This window comes from Carassius auratus, chromosome 48, assembly GCF_003368295.1.
Source record: "Carassius auratus strain Wakin chromosome 48, ASM336829v1, whole genome shotgun sequence".
Taxonomy (NCBI): Eukaryota; Metazoa; Chordata; class Actinopteri; order Cypriniformes; family Cyprinidae; genus Carassius; species Carassius auratus.
Genome location: NC_039290.1, coordinates 1,412,583 through 1,432,637, shown reverse-complemented (window position 1 = coordinate 1,432,637; position 20,055 = coordinate 1,412,583). Strand labels below are relative to the sequence as shown.

General features: G+C 36.0%; 1 protein-coding gene across 1 annotated transcript; it reads right to left on the bottom strand.

Moving 5' to 3' along the window:
- Nucleotides 1–232: 232 nt before the first annotated feature.
- Nucleotides 233–12,937, bottom strand: LOC113065454 (voltage-dependent L-type calcium channel subunit beta-4-like). Its single transcript, XM_026236699.1, has 14 exons — nt 12,811–12,937; nt 8,077–8,196; nt 7,879–8,001; nt 7,678–7,799; nt 7,005–7,060; nt 6,763–6,782; nt 6,432–6,512; nt 4,958–5,016; nt 4,609–4,709; nt 4,321–4,472; nt 3,818–3,913; nt 3,533–3,703; nt 3,397–3,444; nt 233–2,605 (listed from the first exon to the last, which is right to left on the bottom strand). Exons 1-13 carry the CDS (start codon nt 12,850–12,852, stop codon nt 3,415–3,417), a joined length of 1,173 nt encoding a protein of 390 aa, XP_026092484.1. The 5' UTR covers nt 12,853–12,937; the 3' UTR covers nt 233–2,605; nt 3,397–3,414.
- Nucleotides 12,938–20,055: the final 7,118 nt, after the last annotated feature.

The window sequence follows — 20,055 nt, the reverse complement described above, 5'->3', positions numbered from 1 at the left end:
TTAAAAGGTCATGGATTAATAACACATGCAAAATTCACATGAACCATGCAGAGACAATTCTTTTTCTTTTCTTTTAAATTATTTTTCCTTCCCCAGAGCACAAAACTCAGCATCAGGTAGCACACTTTTCCTAATTGTTTTTTCTTTTTTACTGGAAGAGGGTTTACACACTTACAAAAGAAAACCTCAAACACAAAACCAAAATAGTGCAATCATATTGATTTCCCTTTATTTAGTGATAGACCTTTATCAGTCCAAGCCATTTTCTTTCTCCTTCCTCCAGTGTTGCATATAGTACAGTATAATGTGATATAGAACAACAATATAAATATCTAATAAAATAAACAATTAGCCTTGAAAATATACTTTGGAGACCCAAAGACATAGTACTTGACTATGTACAAATCACCTGGAAAGATATCAAGCATATTTTCAATTGGAAAGAGTTCATTGTGCTTTAAAGCCCATGCCTCTTGCTTGTTGCTTTTAATATGCAGTGATTTAAAAATTGACAGAAGATTCAACATGGTCCCAAATAACACTTTTTGTTCAATATATGCAAATAATATTATATATGTACACCCTAAACGAACACAAAGTCATTTGTTTGTCATAGATGAGGGCAATGGATTTTAATGTGCAATCTGTATATACTCAAGCAGATCTTTGTGGTTTATATGTTTCTACGTCCAATGCATTTCCCTATTCATTCAACAGTGCTGTGTATTTCTATAAATGCCTGATTGTTTGTCATGCATAGTCATGATTAGCTTGAATGTACAAGGGGACTGCATGTGCATGTATGCAAAGAGTAAAATTAGTGATCATTTAGTTAAGAGATTGTCTTGCAAATAAGACAGAAGTCATTCTGTTATGTGATAATATTTGTAAATGATTTTGTTATTGCATGGAAGAACAGCAGCAAGCAAAACTAAAAAATCACAGCAGCAGATATGTCAGCAAGATCATCACTTATCATGCATACAAGTTTTGATGGTAAAAATAAAAAACTATCAGGAATTTGTATTAGTCTTTTGAGATGAAGAAAAACCAAGAAACAAAAGATGTTAGAAAACAGTGGTTCTCAAGCAATATATCCTCATACCGTTTCACCTGTTATTGTTGTTGTTAAATTAATGGTATGATTATGTACAGTTAGACTGTGTGAAAAAGATGTTTGCAAGGGTCTCACTTTTGTACTTCCAAACAAATCCACTAGATGTCACTGTAATTCAAACCATTGGTTCTCAACGTTTTACTACGACTGATCCAACACAGCAACAAAATAATTTATGGCACAAAAGAATTGTAAAATATTCTTTAAATCAAACATTAAAATATAATAACATAATAAAATAATCAAAAATTAATAGTTCAGAAAAAAACATTGGTGCACAAGCAATGTTTCACTTCAGTACAAATAATAATTACAAAATATGTTTTGGGGAATATTTGTTTAGGATTTTGAGGATGAGAACATGTCATCCAATGGATCCATGTTAGTATTTACCTAATTTACCCAGTTATAGGTAAAATGCCATATAGTTTGATTATAGGTTTAATTTTCTTTTTAAAACTAAACAAGTCTTGTCATCCTAACTATGCATGATAATAAAATTAGTTGCATTTTTTCCGTCCATTTAGCATAATTTTATCACCTGCTGTCTGTATCTAATTAAAACAGACCTGCGAGCTCTCAGTTGAGAACCACTGTTGGACAAAATAAATAATGTTAGGCTGTTTAGTGCAATTCTGAGATCTAGGCAAAAGATGTGCAAACATTCATGTGGTCTGCTTTTCACTGATCTGAAAAAGTGATGTTAGTGCAATGCGGTTGGAAATACTGACAAGTTACTAGTTGATTTGAACGTCTGAACGTTTCCAGTGGACACAATGCAGAGTGGAACAGGATATAATGGAAAATAAAAATGTGTGCAGTTACAAAATGTCCCAAGTGTGATTTCAGTATATGAATTAGTCATTTGCGGGTTGTGCTACATAAAGCTTTTAGGGTTATTAGTTATGAGTAAATGATATTTGACGATTCATTGAAATGAAGTGTACTGTGCAAAAGGTCATAATAAACCTTGAAAACAAACCAAAAGCGATGCAGGAGGTGGAGACTGAGTGAGGGGACTGGTAGTCATATGAGAGGATGTTAGTGGCTTGTGGTGCCCTTCTATGTGAGGATATGGTATGGATGCTCTGATGTCAGTGCCAGCCTCACTCCAGAAATAAGAGGCAGGCTGGCAAAACCTTGCGAACAGACGGGACCACCAAGCGGTGAGTGGGGAAACCCCTGTTGATCTCAGACCAGTTGAATGTGTGTATAGCAGTGTGTGTGCGTTGGCTGAAGGCCTGCAGCTGAGCGCTCCTGAGATGTAAAGGACACATGTGTTAGTGCAGGGGAGGGTGTGTGTCATCACTCTCAGTGAGGCTGGGATCGGTCCACTTCTCCACTGACCCTCAACTCATTCTCCATCCCTCCATTCCTCCTCTTTCTCATCAGTGGGCAGCTGCTCCGAGCCCCATCTCATTCTGGGGCAGTGAGTGGCTGGCCTTTGAGGAATATTCTAAGGGTCTTTCTGGAATATTCTGTATCACTCTAGAACAACCAGAGAGCAGTGGAGGAAGTGATCATTATGGTTAAACATCCTGGCAACAAGCTTTCTGTCAGTCAGTATTTAATAATTAAAGGTGCACTCAATATTTTGTTGTTGTTGTTGTTGTTGTTGTGCGATATGGCTGATGTTATATTGACATCTGGTGGACTGAATGTAGTGTCACGCAAAGGTAGCATTCATTTACAGTATTGTCATTTAATAAGACTAAAGCTATTATTATTATTTTATTTTTTTTGGTAATTAAAATAAAGCTAATAGAATTATTAGATGAAAACTAAAAAATTGAAAATTAGGCATGTTGTCTTGAAATGAGTTGATATACTAAATGACTAATACGAAAATAAAAATCTAAATGATTTCAGTATACGTATTGAATACATTAAATAAATTAAATAAATTAAATAATAATAAATTTAATTAAAGCTAAATAGAACTAATACAACTGACAAAAGCATATCACAAAATGACTAAATCTAAAAAGAAAACTTAAAAAAATAAATACTTATTCAAAATATTGATACTATAACAGTATGTAAATACTAGCAAAATATGATAAGATTGTATGATAAGATAAAATAAGATAAAATAAAGTAAAAAAAGGGAAAACTGCTTTCATTAACTTTTTTTCAAAAGTACTTGACATTTAAAATAAGCAAGTACACAATTGAAATTGACTGTTATTAATATTATTTATTATTAATACATGCAAAATAAGCAGTGACAGGGAAATACACATTCACAATAATATTCTTAACATCAATCCAGCACTCACCCTTATTTGTGGTAGTTCTCATTCAATGAGCTCCTGCGTCTCTGAGAACTGGAGGAAGAGGACAACAGAGCGTTCAAGATAACGTAAGCTTCATCACAACAAGGGAAGGCCATGCAGTTAACATTTAAACACTCACCTGTTGGCTAGAGTTGGCTGAGGGTGGTGTAACTATATTTTGCTCCACTATAGGGTTCAGGGGGGCGGAGCCTGGCAGGTGAGTGGCACGCCAGTATATATCTAAATATTCGGCCAGGTGTTCACAGGCATCCTCTAACTGATTCTCATCCAGTACAACATCAAACATTTCCTAATGCAAGACAAACGCAGTGAAAATCAACAGCATTAGTGCAGGATATCGCATACTTTCACTTGTTGCTTAGGTTTCATGTGCGAGCTGAATGTGTGCAGTAATGGGACTCACTGGTGGACACTGTGCTAGTTTATCTCCTGCCATCATTTGCACGTTGAGATGTTTGCTTTGAGATTTCCCCCTGGACTTAATGAGTCTTTGAAGAACCTGGGGAAGATTGAGTGACACTGAGAAAATGAGGGACAAAAGCGGCAGCAGTGCTTCAGGGAAATACAACCCTTAATCATTAAAATAAGTAAACAACACTACACTAGCTCAGTGGACTTATACAAACACACTTTTCAAAATATATTTCATTAGTCTATTATCAATGTGCAACAGTAAACATATAATACGTAATTCTATTATTTTATATCAGATAACTAGTCTTAGTCTGAGACAGGGGTAAAATAATAGAAGTACATTAGACACACACACAAAACAGTAATATAACCTTCATACAACAATAAAAATAGTTGATTTAGTTTTATTATAAATCTGTAATTGGAGAAGCACCAGCTTGTAGCTTTTTGAGAATAAGTGTTTATTAATAGACTGGTTAAATATTGTTGTACCTTTGGAGAGGACACTTTGACATAGACAATGATGGGAGCGAGGGAGGTCTTGAGAAGCTGTGCGGGGTGGTTGATAGTATCTGCATCCAAGACCACCAACTGCAAGCTTTTAGCCAGTTCAAATATTCTCTCAATCTCACTCTGCACCTCCGCTGAGAGAGAGACAGGCATGATAACAGGAGCCGCATTCATAATGGAACAACAAATGATCCCATATTAGGTCCTTCATTCTGAACTAGACTTATATTAATGTACTGTCTGGCATTACCCCTGTATGTTGTCACTTACCCAGACTGGAGCGCATGTTTGACCTCTCCATGATAGCTTTCTTGTTCAGTACAGACCTCTTGGCCAGAGACAGATCTGCAGTCACCCGTGTGATAGAAATCCTGCCATGAAACCACATACCAAATACAAAAATACTCCTTCAAAACTTTTGAAGGTGTATTTAAAGTCACACGAAGTTTGGACCATTCTAATGATACTTTACAGAAGAAAGAAAGTAGGAAAATTATTTATTTCTATTTTTCAAAATGTACATTTTGGGGTGAACTGATCCTGTAAGAGTAACACTTTCACTTTTAATCTCTAAACCAGTGAAACAAATTGCACTCACCCAAACAGTGTCTGCACTCACCTCCCATCAAACCTGTGTTTCAGGAAGTCAAACAAGGCTTTCTGCATCATATCAGTCACCTGCATCAGAAGATATTGAGAAAAGGGTATATACTATGTTCAACTTGAAACGTTTCATATGTAATTAACATGTTAATCTGAGGTAATTTAGGTCCTGAGCTATTAATAGTGTTAACATCCACCCAGCGATTTTGTTGTCTAAGGATCGTAGGGGGGAAATAAGGAGTCCTAAGCTAGGGATTTGGAAGAAGAGTCGTGTATAAGGATAATATGATTTTGGATGAGGTGATGCGGTTTTATTTAGACACAGGGGTGAAAAATGAATGACTCCAGAAATAGAGGATAGAGAGTCAGCAGTGGAAGCAGGTCCCTGGTGTCTCTGTTAAGGAGCTGACTGACAAATGTGTCCAACCATAGCTGGACTTCAATATTTCACATTCGCAAATCCTCACATACCAAAACTGAAAAAGAAGTATTTCACTCTGACTGAGCATTCATATAAAGGGACCAAAATGAGCTTTTTGCCATGCCTGCCAATAGTATGTAAGTTATGAGAATTTACAGACTATAATTACTATTCATAGGCCATGAAACTGTATTTTGCATTATTTTATTAAATATAATTACGCTAAATATAATTATATAAATATTGTTTAGTAAATATAAATACTAAACACAAATATGTTTCATAGGTCAAGAAACGGTATTTAGCATTTTTATTAAATTATAAGAAAAAGTATATATATTTATAGAAATATTATTACATCTACTGTATATCTACATAAAACATGTTTACAGGTCATTGTGTCACTTGGGTATCACATGCTACATTTCATCTCTGCATAAATTTGTAGCAAAATGTGATTTCGTTCCAGTGTAGTTATTGTTAATTAAAACTAAACCTACTAAACAATTTTCAGTGATTGGTAAAAACTATCAATAAAATAAAATACTAATATTACCATAAATCTTGCCTCGGCAACTATGTATAAAAATACAAAAGCTAACTGAAATATATATATATAAAAAACAATTAGTTACCTAGAAATATTTTCAAAATATTAAAAAATAATAATAAAAGTGACAAAGTACACAACAAAATTGCTAAACCTAAAATTAAAATGAAAACTGAAAATTGTTATAAATACTATAATATTATATAATTATATAATATATATATGTCGTCAAGCTGAGTTCTGGAGAAATAAGCCTTAAGGCATATTTCTGATGGTAAATTTTCCACAGAGGTGCAAGTTAAAATACACTAAAGCCATGTGAGTGAGTGATGTTTTCTTTAGTTTATGGTTTGCATGTCCTTGATTGCACAGTTCCTAGTACAGTTACTGGTTAATTTTCTATTTACTCTTCAAACTCAACTTTTACTTGCTTGGTGGTTGTTAATTTTGGACCCTGAAAAAATAGAACAACTGACCTGTCTCTTAACTGCCATGATGATCAAATTTAATAAAATTTACCTCATAGCCTTTCAGCGAGGGGCCAACCAGAACAACAGGCCTCATGGATGGAACTACATCATAGGGTGGAACGTGCTCTGTCTACAACACACACACACACACACACACACACACACACACACACAGTTATGTCTCACAAGCTCTGAATCTTAACTAACATCTCTCAACATCTAATGAGTAGCCTCAAGGGATGCAGTTCCAATAACACAGCATTAAAATCTCTCACAAAGGATCGTCTGAGAGGCCAGACACAAAAGTTTGAATATTTAATACCACTTTTTGAGGGACTGTGTTGCACTATGGAAGCAATGAAGCAATTTTAACCACCTACCTGCTTCTGCTTCTGTTTGGCTTGTTTAAAACAAGACAAATGTGTTAAAGGACATCTAAACAGGTTGTTTGTGTTCATGATGGTAAAACTATTTTATACTGAAACATTATGTAAATCATGCTGATCATGATATATAAAAGCAGCATATACCCTGAAGGAAAACGCAGAGGAACGGTAGTGGCTCAACAGTACTAGCATTACAGTAAGACAGTAATGTGTGAGAGTATTTAAATACCTCTCACCTGCAGAAGGAGGAGTAGACCTCCAGCCACCAGATGAAGCATTCCCGCCCATTTTCCTGTTACCAACACAGACACTTTAAAAATGACAGGACGAGACACACCAATAGCTGATAGCATACTATGAGCTAAGATCCCATGCTGAATGTTCATTTTCTCACTTATGGTGTATTTCACCAAAAATTATAACTAATGATCTTCACTTATATTTATTTGTATCAGTCTGCTTGTCTTCGTGCATTCCAAACCAATTGTATTATGCGTATTAGTGGAGGGGATTTTACATTGATTCTTTAAAAGCCATTCAAATTATTTGTAAATAATTCAATTATTTGAATATGCATACTTCCCATTATAAAATAGGCAAACAAAAAGTACAATATGAGTCCTCTATCCATAATATTTCTTTCTCCAGTAAAAAAGTCACCTTGTCTGAATCAGGAGAGAAATATGCACAGATCAAAACAGTCTACAAGTTCTCAACAAATAAGCTGGTGGATTTGATGTAAGAGGACAACAGCTCTAAATTTCTCTAAATTTGAATAAACAAACTCATCTACATCGTAAATGGCCTGAGGATGAGTACATTTTCATTTCTGGGTGAACTATTCCTTTAAATGCTAATTTACAGTACTGAATGACATCTATAGATATGAGATGCAACTGCACTTCAGACCTCTGAGCTGCTTTCTGTTCCTGCTTGATCCGCATGGCCTCCAGTTTAACAGGGCTGGGGATGAAGGCAATATCTGCCCCTTCCTTCACCAGCCTCCCGATCCACCAGTCATTATTATACTTCTGTAGGATGGAAGACAATGTGCTCAAAAAAACAAACTAAAATCTAACTGTTAACTTCAGTTCATCAGTTACTTCCCACCTCTTTTATATGTAGAAAATCTTTGGTCTCAAAGTTGATGGCAGCACCCTGAACCGGACAGTCTTCATCCAGAGCCCCGCAGTAGCTGACATTGGTTCTCACTGCAAATGCCACAGGTTTGATCTACAAGAAAATAAAGAGTTAACTTTATTTGAAGAGGAGAGGTAATTGACAATGTATCTGTTTGAGAAGATGAACCTTGGCTCTCTCGAGCTGGAGCAGGGCCTGGCGCTCGGCCTCACGCCGAGACGCCTCCTTGTCCTCCTCCAGGGACAGGTCGGAATCCGATGGTCTACTCGTGTAGGAATCAGCAGAACTCTGCAAAAGGACAAGAGTCCAATCTGAGACATGCTGTTTCACATTGTATTATTGTAATTACTTTCATTCATTGTTATCTTTAGGGCCCTATTTTAACGATCTGAAACGCAAGTGTCAAAGCGCGAAGCGCAAGTAACTTTGTGGGCGGGTCTCGGCGCTGTTGCTATTTTCCCGGCGGGATAAATGGCTCTTGCGCCCGGCGCAAATCTAAAATGGGTTGGTCTGAAGTAGCTTCATTATTCATAGGTGTGGTTTGGGCGTAACGTGAAATAAACCAATCAGAGCGTCATCCAACATTCCCTTTAAAAGCAGGTGCGCAAGTTCCATTATGGATTGCTATTATTATGGCGTATTTACCAGGCGCACGCCAGGAGCGGTTCACAGCCGAGGAGACTGATGTTCTTGTAAGAGCAGTGAAAGACAGAGAAGTTGTGATGTATGGGGATGGGAGAAACCCACCCAAAATAGCGTCGTTAAAACAGGCGTGGGAGGAAATAGCCACAATTGTTTCATCGATTTTTTTTTCCTGGTTCCTGACGGACAAACCAATTTGTCAGATGTCCTTATATACATATATGACCTCAAACATGTCTGATCCTTAATTACTACAATTAGCCTGAATAATTTGTAAGCTAGATTTATGCCTATTTTTTCACATCTTCGTGGCACACCACAATGATTTCCGTCATCTCATGTGTTAATATTTTTTAGTGTAACAGTTTATGATTTGCAAAAATAACTGTTGCATCTGTGTAGATTACATGAGCAAAGTGTATGCTCGTTGTGCACGATATACATTATGGTCAAGCATGCGCCCTTAAAATAGCATAATGAACAACGCGCAGCGCGCCACTGACTTTAGACTAGGTTTTTTCTGGTCAGTGGCGCAAATGTTTAATGGAACAGCAAAATAGCACCAGGGATTGTTTGCGCCGGAACACGCCTCCTTTTTTGCGCTGAACCGCCCAGGGAGCGCAAGTTCATTCACTAGTTTAGCGACGTGCGTCTGTGGAGGGAAAAGCGCGCTTTGCACGGGTGCAAAATAGGAATGACACATGCGTCGGTGTACAAAGTCAATTGCGCTGGGTGCAAGATAGGGCCCTTAAAGTCTTTTTTACTTCTTTGTCAATTACAGTGCAACTAAGCAACAAAATCTGCACACAATCAGTTTCGTGAATAAATCATTCACCAAATCATACACAGATTTATTTTATCTACTGTGTTTAAACTGGTTTTGAGGACGGCATACTTGGCATTTCTGGGGAGCAAGTGATGTGATGCTAAATAGGTCTAAATCTGTTCTGTTGAAGAAACAAACTAATCTGCATATTGGATGGCTTGAGGGTGAATACAATTTTCAGGAAATTTTCATTTTTGGGTGAACTATTCTGGTTGACAAAACTAATTAACGAACATAAATGTATGCTGTAAGCCAGAGAGAAGATCTCCTGTGTATATAAATATGAATTCAAACAATTATTAGTGAATGAGACCTAATGTTTTTGGTTTCTCTGTTGTTTTGCACTATTCTCATTTTGCATTTCTCGTTTTAACTGCACACATCAATTGCTGCAAATGCTTTGGCAATATGAATATATAAATATATTTCATGCAAATAAAGCATTAAAACTGAAAACTAAATCAAAGACAGCGAAATCCCCAAATGCACCAATAACAAAAGACCAAGTGACTGTAAACAAGCATTGCAAAAACCTTTCCTCTATTATCTCATGCATCCCTCTGATCTCCCCTCCAGACCAGCCTTTCTCAGACCAGTCTTTTTTTCCCTCCAAAATCCAAACACAGTGAGGATATGATTTAAATATCAAAGGCAGCCGCAGGGCGCAGGTGTCTGTGACACATACCGTCAAAAGAGATAAAGCATAATTAAGCAGACGCCGGCTAAGATAAGATTCCTATGTGTAATGATTTAAATATATCTCCCATCTAAATGAACATTTAATTAAAAGCCAACCCTGCAATGGGACGCATCTCCGTGACAGAGCTGTCCTGAACCAACTTTTGGATGATTTACGCCAGTTTCACCATTTTCATGTGTTTAGCTTAGAAATAAATGAAAAGAAAGATACAGGAGGGCTTTGAAGCATAGCAACACATAACATCTAACATTTTTTTTGGACCACTTTTATCAATAGGAGGTAATAGTGATGCAGGGGTCGCTCACATAAACATCACTGCAGCAAGACTGTGACACACATTTTGTGTTCCATACACACACAGCGTACATTAACTCTGAGATTCGTTTTCCGACAGACTAAGCAATTTTTTGCTCAGTACCTGGATCGATAGAGTAATGTAATCCTTTAAAATACACAATGCTTGGCAACCTCATCCACTAAGAGTGTTTCCACAACACCTCACTTACAACACACCATCAGACATTCCCAGAAAAGGCTGCATACAATGTTTACAATATGTAGCTTAATCAAAGCTTTAGTAGCTTTATTTAATAGATTTTTAGAATGTCTTAGTATTCGGTATATCTTCCTTTTGCTTTTAGACAGCAGCATTCGAGCTGCATGAACTCCACAAGTTTGTGTAAATCTTGATGTTTTGCAGAATTATTTAAGAATACACATTGAGCTTAAAATGGAAGAAAGATTTTGACCATCTGAATTAGAATTTTTCTCATAATGAGAATGTGATATATAAATTTAGAATTGTAAGATATAGTTGATAGCTTCTGAATTCTTGAGTCAGACTTATATTCTTGACCTATACATCTCACAATTTTGACTTTTTTCTTTGAATTCTGAGTTTTTATTCAAGTCTGTGTTTATATCCCACAATTCTAAAGTTTTATATATAAGTCTGAGATAATAAAAAGGTATGAATTGTGAGAGAAAAAGACACCTGTGGCAGAAACAAGCTTCAATAATTCGGAGCTCACATGATCAATGTCACAAATTTTCTTATTTGATTAGTGACTTGCAAATATTGCAGAATATTGCAGAACATCATAATGTACACCAAAAATGATAACATCTAAATGAACTGGTTTTATTTAAGTCATAAACATTACAGTTTATATCACAATGACATTGAAAAGGTTTTTTTTTTTTAATATGATTTTTGTTTGGCCAGACCACTAGTAAAAGTGTAACGTGGAATTCTATCCAGTCTCTTTCAGTCAATATCCCACATACAGTAATGTGTAAATGTGTACTTTTGAAATACTGTTCAATACAGTAACTGTCATCCATAATCTTGCCATAGTTTACATCAGAAGATCCCTCCAGAGTACACTGTTATATTGAAAACATGACTAAGCAATTTGACAGTCTTATCCATAAACTATGACACAAGGACTTGTCATTCTGATGGCACTGACATGTTCATTGACACAGATATTTATTTTTGAGAGATGAACTAAGGATTTTGAGCAAGAGATTGGATTTTGCAGGTAGTCCATGGTGTTTTGCTCTTTGTACAAGTTGTTTTGAGAAAATGCACTGTTTGCAAATGTCAAGGATGATTCGGGAAAATTACCAGAGCGACTGAGAAAAACTGTAAGATCACATATATTTGCCTCCTGGAATTGATTTTCAGAAGTATTTTTATATTTACAAAGGTGTTTGACTTGTTATTTGACTGAGAAATCAAACTATTTGAAAATCTAAATAATGAGAAAATTGCCTTTAAATTTGATCTTTACTCCATATCTTAATGATTTTTGCCATAATTGGATATTTTTACATTTTGACCCATACAATGTTTTTTTGGCTATTGCTAAAGATATACCCCAGCGACTTGAGACTGGATTTGTGCTCCATGCAGGGTCACATATTATATAACCTTTATAAGAGCTTTTTAAAATCTAAAAACACACAGCATGCCATCTATTCATGTCAGCCGAATAATGCCCAAAACATTGAATATATAAAGACCTAGAATATTATATTACTGAAACAAAATTCTGAAATAATAATAGCAAAAACAGATTCATTTTAATTTACATAAATATAATATAGGTCTACATTTCTTATTTCATGCATTAGACTCTTGAATATAAATCTACACATTTATATAAATATCTGTGGCATTTTTGCCTAAAACTGGTTAAATTCTGACCATGGTTTTCTTGTTATAAAAAAATTAAATAATAGAATTTACATTTCTGCCTAGCCTATTGTTCATGTTTTTGCATGTTTTCCCAATATAAAAAACGTGATATCAACCAAGAGCAACATTATTTGAAACCGCCGAGAAACTGAAATAATAACAATTAAAGGTAGCCAAATACACGTTCTCAATTATACAATCAATGCAGCTGAAGGAGTCTGCTGGTCGAAAAGCTAAGACATGCATCTCGACTGAGAATAATTTATTCATAAAAAAGGCTTACATGAGGATATTAATAGACTATGATCCAGGCAGAATGCATGCGAAATGCATTCACTCCACCAAAGCAGCACTACTGATTGATTATGGAATCACATGGAGTGAAAATGTAATAGAGAGGGAGCGCGCGGGAGAAAATCGGTGAGCGTGCGAGCAACGAAGAGAGAGAGAGAGAGAGAGAGAGAGAGAGAGAGAGAAAGAGTGACAGAGATAAAGTGCATGTGAGGGAGAGAGAAGGCAAACTATCCCTACCTTGCAGCTGAGCAGCGCTGCGCTAGAATCGGACGCGGACATGCCTATGGAGACAGCTCGTATCGCCCCCCATCACTGTGGGCAGCGGTAAAGAGACAGGCAGAGAGAGAGAGAGAGAGAGAGAGAGAGGGAAGCCTTAGCTTCGAGCGCACTGGCACTGCACTCAACGCCTATACAAAATTGATGCCCTGACTGCAGCAGCTGAGTTGTGGTGTTCACTGAGAGCAAACGCCCTCCCTCTGCCGCTGCTGCCGTTCTTCCGCCTGCTCTCACATTCAATCAGGCTCCATTTTCATGGAAGGAGAGGTTTACCTCTCACACCAGAGAGACAACTGAGACACTCAGATCTCATTCTCTTGCAGCAGGAAAAACTGCTTTGGAAGTGGGATGTGTGAAATGAAACTCCGTTATTATGGAAGGCAAGACTGGATCTATGTAAAACTAAAGGAAAAATATTCTATATAAAATTAAATTGCTTTTATTTTACTTGCTCTGACATGGCATCTCTCTTTTTTTTTCTTGTACACCTCTGTAAAAACTCCTAAATTAATTTAAAGTTCATTATGTCATCACATGACAAAGCATTCTGCCACATACCAAACTATTAAGTAACAGATAGTTTTTGTTAGTATTTTTGGCTCTTGCCTTCTGCTTAATCACTAAATATGAACTGTTAAAGGCTGTTCAGACAGGAACCACTTTGGCAAGTTTACTTGAATTTATTGAACACAATTTATCTTTGGCTGTATGGTTCCTTATGGGGGTTCTTGCTCCCAAAATAATTGAACATACAAGAGCTTTAAACATTAAGCCCCCGGATCCATCAGCTTGGAAATACATGACAATTAAGATTCTTAATAATGTCTTTAAAGCAAACAGTGATAATTATGTAGATGTGGCAGTGGGACGTCTATCCTGTAGCCTGGTTATGAAGATAAGTGTCTCTCAGCAGTAAGGTCCATGCCAGATAAGACTTGAAAGCCTTAGTGATCTGATACAAAGAAGACGACAACCAGAAGGTGGACGGTAATATGCTCATACTTATAATGGGAGGGAGGGTTGCGAGCCGTTTGAGCATGCTTACCAAGCACTGGCGCTATGTATACATGTCCCATGTTTAATAGGAGAGTGGTAGTGATTGTAGCGATGACAGCTGACCGCATCTGCTGGTTGCAGCCTACTGTATGCCTCCTTGGCCTGACTGAACTAACGCTGTGCTCGATTTCTGTTATTTATGATTTATTATTATTTTATTTTTTTAAATCTGCCCTTTGTATTCATTTGGATAGAATAATTAATATAAAAATGCTATATTAAAATTTTTTGAAATAAAATATTTGACTAACTATTCTGTATGCCAGGGATAAATTATTTCATTCTTTTTATTATATTTTATTATTAATAATTTTTTCTTAAAATATGCAGGAAACAACAATAACTTTTGGATACATATCTTAGAACGTGTCTCACATTTATAGCCTTTACATGTAAGTCTTTACATGTAAGTATCATATATGAAGTACATTAAAGAAAAAAATGTTTGATATAAAAAACAGCACAAGCACAAATTATTGCTAAATAAGCAGTTTGAATATCTGTCAAAAGATCTGTCACTGTGCACCAATCACTGATTGTTTTTGAATCCACTGACACTTTGCTTCACCATTGTTAAATGACTTAATAAATTGCAAAACCTTTTCTGAATTAATCGGATTACTGCACTAATGTATCAAACGGTAGTATTTCCCTGGATGCTCTAATCATTTCATTTCCTGCTTGTTTTAATGAGCAGAAGACTCTGACACCAGCACAAGACTCCAAAAGCTAATGCAAATGCTAAATCGGGACCAGACACTGAAAGCTCAAGTGTGCATGAATTAACAATGCAAACAAACACATCTGCCTGATGAGAAACAGCTGGGAAACCAATTGCACTAATGCATTTGGTGCGCGCACTATAATGGGGAAAGGTGAATTAAAAGTGAATTAAGTATTTTCTAAATCCTAAAAAAAAGAACAATCAGTGTTTTGACCCCAGCATCATTAAATTATTGTACAAACAACAGAGGCCACTGAAATACGTTGTCCAAATATGCTACTTTTTACCACAGCTCCGGTAAGATTTTTTTCCCTTAGAAAAACAACCAACAAACAAACATGGCTATTGTGCTTAAACCAGGTAACCACAAATGACCCATGGTTTACACTAACAGTTTATCTGCAGATTTTTGAGTTAATCTTTTAATCATTCAGTCAACCGATTCGTTCAAACACGTTGATTAATTTGGCAACTAGTTACTTTCTTTATGAATGAATCATTGAAACGATTCGTGACAGAATGCCACTATTGTGTGTTGTTTGGATATTCCAAACACAGTAGTGGCTGCTGATAGTAAATTTAGGTGTGGTAGATTCTGGGTCATAGCACAAATATATGAAAACATTATGAAAATTTTATATTCTAATCTCTGAACACATGCGAACAAAGTTTTGGCAGAAATGTCTTTGCATTATCCTGTGAGTGGCGTACCAATGTTGATTGACAGGCTTGGAGAACGCGCATAAAATGCTTTTTTTTTTTTTTATTGTTTAAATGTTCTTTTAATTTTGATGATTATAACTGACAACTTAGGGAGGGCAAGACACAAAAGGTCATTACAAAAGAGGCTGGCTGTTCACAGAGCTCTGTGTCCAAGCACATTAATAGATAGGCGAAGGGAAAGAAAAGATGTAGTAGAAAAAAAGTGTACAAGCAATAGGTATAACCGCTCCCTGGAAAGGATTGTTAAAACAAAACCCATTCAAAAAGGTGGGGGAGATTCATAAAGAGTGGACTGCAGCTGGAGTCAGTGCTTCAAGAACCACTACGCACAGACATATGCAAGACATGGGTTTCAGCTGTCGCATTCTTTGTGTCATGCCACTCTTGTACAACAGACAGCGTCAGAAGGCGGCGAGCGTGATTTCACCAAGTACAACATGTTCCTGGATCAACATCCTTGTTGATCCTGGAACAACATTCCAATCAACCAATCAGAACTGAGATATAACTTTTCAGAAAATATCTGTTTTAGGCTTACAATCACCCTTGTTAATCAGCTATTATTTCCCAATGATTTTAAGAATAAATTATGGGTAAGGTTAGGTTTAGTCTATATTTTTGGACAATAATGTTGATCCAAGATCACAAAAGATGTTGATCCAGGAACATGTCTTACTTGACAAAATCACGGCAACCGTCAGAAGGCTAGGGCGAAAGACAAAAAGGACTGGACTGCTGCTGACTGGTCCAAAGTTATGTTCTCTGATGAAAGTCAATTTTGCATTTCCTTTGGAAATCAGGGTCCCTGAGTTTGGAGGAAGAGAGGAGAGACACACAATCCACGTTACTTGAGGTCCAGTGTAAAGTTTCCACCGTCAGTGATGGTTTGGGGTGCCATGTCATCTGCTGGTGTTGGTCCACTGTGTTTTCTGAGGTCCAAGGTCAAGGCAGCTGTATACCAGGAAGTTTTGGAGCACTTCATGCTTCCTGCTGCTGCTAACCAACTTTATGGAAATGCAGATTTCATTTCCCACCAGGACTTGAAACCTGTACACAGTGCCAAAGCTACCGGTACCTGGTTTAAGGACCATGGTATCTCTGTTCTTAATTGGCCAGCAAACTCGCCTGACCTTATTGTGGAGAGGAAGATGCGATATGCCAGACCTAACAATGCAGAAGAGCTGAAGGCCATTATCAGAGCGACCTGGGCTCTCCTAACAGCTGAGTAGTGCCAAAGACTGATCGACTCCATGCCACGCTGCATTGCTGCAGTAATTCAGGCAAAATGAGCCCCAACTAAGTATTTAGTGCTGCACATGCTCATTTTTTTCATGTTCATACTTTTCAGTTGGCCAAGATTTCTAAAAATCCTTTCTTTGTATTGGTCTTACGTAATATTCTAATTTTCTGAGATACTGAATTTGGGATTTTCCTTAGTTGTCAGTTATAATCATCAAAATTAAATTAAAACATTTGAAATATATTAGTCTGTGTGTAATGAATGAATGTAATATGCAAGTTTCACTTTTTGAATGGAATTAGTGAAATAAATAAACTTTTTGATGATATTCTAATTATATGACCAGCACCTGTATACTGCTTACTTTACGACTTAAAATAGTATCGAAAAAACTGAAGAATATTTGTTGCAGAATGCTGAACATTTACAATTTATTATTCTTTCATAGAGGACTACTGTATGTTGCGGATGAATATTTTGCTTATATAGACGAGTGTGCCTGCTATTCTGCTTTGAATTTGCTTTGAACTATTTTCATTGACAGAGCAAAAATACACAAAGTAACCATCAATATTACTCAAAATGTAAGTTACTAAGTGTTCACTTCTTTTTTTATTGTACTGTTTGTTTCTCATGGCATATTTCGGTTGGTTTTGTTGGTTACTAGTATTGCTTTTGTCACAGCACTGAAAGGATTTACCGGTCCATTACGCTGACATTGTTTTGTATCTTTCATAGGAACTGGAAGATTTTCACATAAATTCCCTGGGAGACTTGATCTTGATAACCTCTCTCTGTCTGCGAATCCCACTGAGAGTAAATCTGTTCCACCCAATGAGGTCGGGGATGGATGCCTTCACGGCAGCATTACTGTCCTGACAATAGCATGATGCATAAACACAAGGTAAGTCAGCCTGCACACAGTCATAATGGGGCGGTACCACAGAAAATGAATCATGAATATGGACCCTTTTTATCTTCAGGTTGTATTAAATCAGCATGCTAACAGAGGGCTCAGGCTGCCCCAGGTTGTTTGGACCTCATTCTGGACTCAATTATAGCGACTGGAAGCATGTGCCCTTTCTTAATTCAACTTTGTCCACTGTGGCTTGTAGAGCTAAGTCTCTTGAGGCTATGTTACTGTTGTGCTTTCTTTTATACATTTTATACACATGCTTGCAAGTGGATGAGCTTGAAAACAAACACAAGGCCATGCACATACTTCAGCTCTTATAATGGGAATGTAATATCTGAATCATTAAAAATATACGATGTAAAAGTAATATAATTATAATCTAGAGCAATAAATAATAAATCATTATTATAATTACAGCTAGGAATTTTATGATTTTGAAAAATATATAATACAGAAGCATTATGATGTAACAAATGATAGTTGGTATTATTGTTTTTATGAACAGTTTGTTAACCAAAAGAAACTTAGAAACAACATGTTTATTACATAAAATATAATCTTATTTTATTTCAGCTGTTGCTGGGGAAACATTTCAATTTTTTTATTTATTTTTGTCATATACTTAAGTTCGATTTAAGTAAAATCTGCTTATAGATATCAGAAGTAAATCAGGTGTTGCCTGAACAAGAGAACAGCTTGGAGGGAGACAAAAATGAGAGGAAAAAAGGGATAGAGCTTAAGGTGAAGAAAATTATGAGGGTTAGTGGAGGGACAGAAAGTGAGGATGTCACTCCATCTCTGCCTAAGCAATGGAAAAAGACGGTACACGTTTTTTTGTGTGTGCTGTTGATCTAAATATAGCTTTTCTTCCACTCTACTTGCTTTCTTCTGTTGGGTGCAATACAGAAAGCTGCTGGGATGTAGACTGGTGACCCATGAGGAACAAAAGGGTGGGCTGGGTAAAATAAAATCTGCCCTCACAGGGGCTTAACTCTGCTACTCTATGCATATGTTTTCAAAAAAATTAAGTATTGCATATTATATATGTTTTACTATACTTAGTTCATTTACTCATCCTCAGCCTGTTCTAAATCTGCATTAGTCTTTTTTATTTTTATGTTGAGCACAAAAGAAGATATTTCTTAGATGAAGAATGCTGGTGACTGTACAACTGACAGTAGCCATTGACTTCCATAGTATGGAAAAAGAACTATGTAAATGGGTACCGTCAGATTTTTGGTTACCAGCATCATTCAAAATATCTTCTTTACAGATTTGGAACAACTTGGGTGAACTATCCTTTAATTTCACTAGAAGTTTAGTTCACTATAGCAGCTGAAATGACTTCACATGCGGCTGATCATGCTTTATGTTATTTTGCAGTATTGAAAACCAGGTCCAGCAAGGACTTAAATTCGGAATCCCCTCGTTTCTATTCCAGATGAGAAGAGGATAACTGAATGAATCAACACCAGCAGCAAATAGTCTGATACCTCATCCTATTCTGTTCAGAACTTCCTGTCCTCTTGTTATCTCCCAAAGTTTCATCGTTCTTTCTTTTTTTTAAAATAAGAGCTCACTGCTCAGTCTCTCTTAATCACATAGTAAATCCTGAATCCCCACATGTCTTGTTATTGTACCAAGGACACAATTCCTATCAAAGATGAGTTCCTGCTGATATATATGAGCATGGCGATAAAAATAGAAACAGCATCTTGCCTTTTAACCACAAGAAGTGAAAGTGGAATATGGACACCAGAATGAGCCAAGTCACCCAAATGAGATGACAGCAACATATGAGTGTTATAGATGTACTCTGGCCACACAGCACGCTGTATAGCAGTACTTTGGCATTGACCCCTGATCAAATGGCATGACTGAGCAACTATATATCAAGATAATAAGGAAGGTAATAAAAGGCAACTTGATCTACAATAACCATGCTTGCATTTAAATTATGTATTAATTTAGAAAATGCCATAATATATATAGTCCAACCTTACCAAATTTCAAGGAGATGCCAGAAGAATATACGTGCTGAAGAGAGAAGAAAATGTTGTAATTAAATGAGGTTAACTGAGTTCATTTAGAAGTACAAAAACAGTAAAGCATGGTGTTACAGTTACAGTATTGTTTGTTTCAATGGGAATGCATAAACTGATAATGTATATATATATATATATATATATATATATATATATATATATATATATATATATATATATATATATATATATATATATATATATATATATATATATTCAATTACAAAATGTATAATTTGTTTAACAAAGTAATTGCTTTTAAGTATTTTTTTTATTTACTATATTATTACTAAAAATATATACTATTATTTATTTATTTTAAATAATGACGACCTGAGTTAATTTGGTGCTATAATCTATATGTAAAGTCCTGTTGGTTAATATTATGTTTTTGTACTGTCACTATACAAATAAACTCAGAATAAAAATCCCAGAAATGTTAAGTACATGTTTTATTTGTCTGATAATTAGAAATTATCATACAATAATACTTAATACTGTA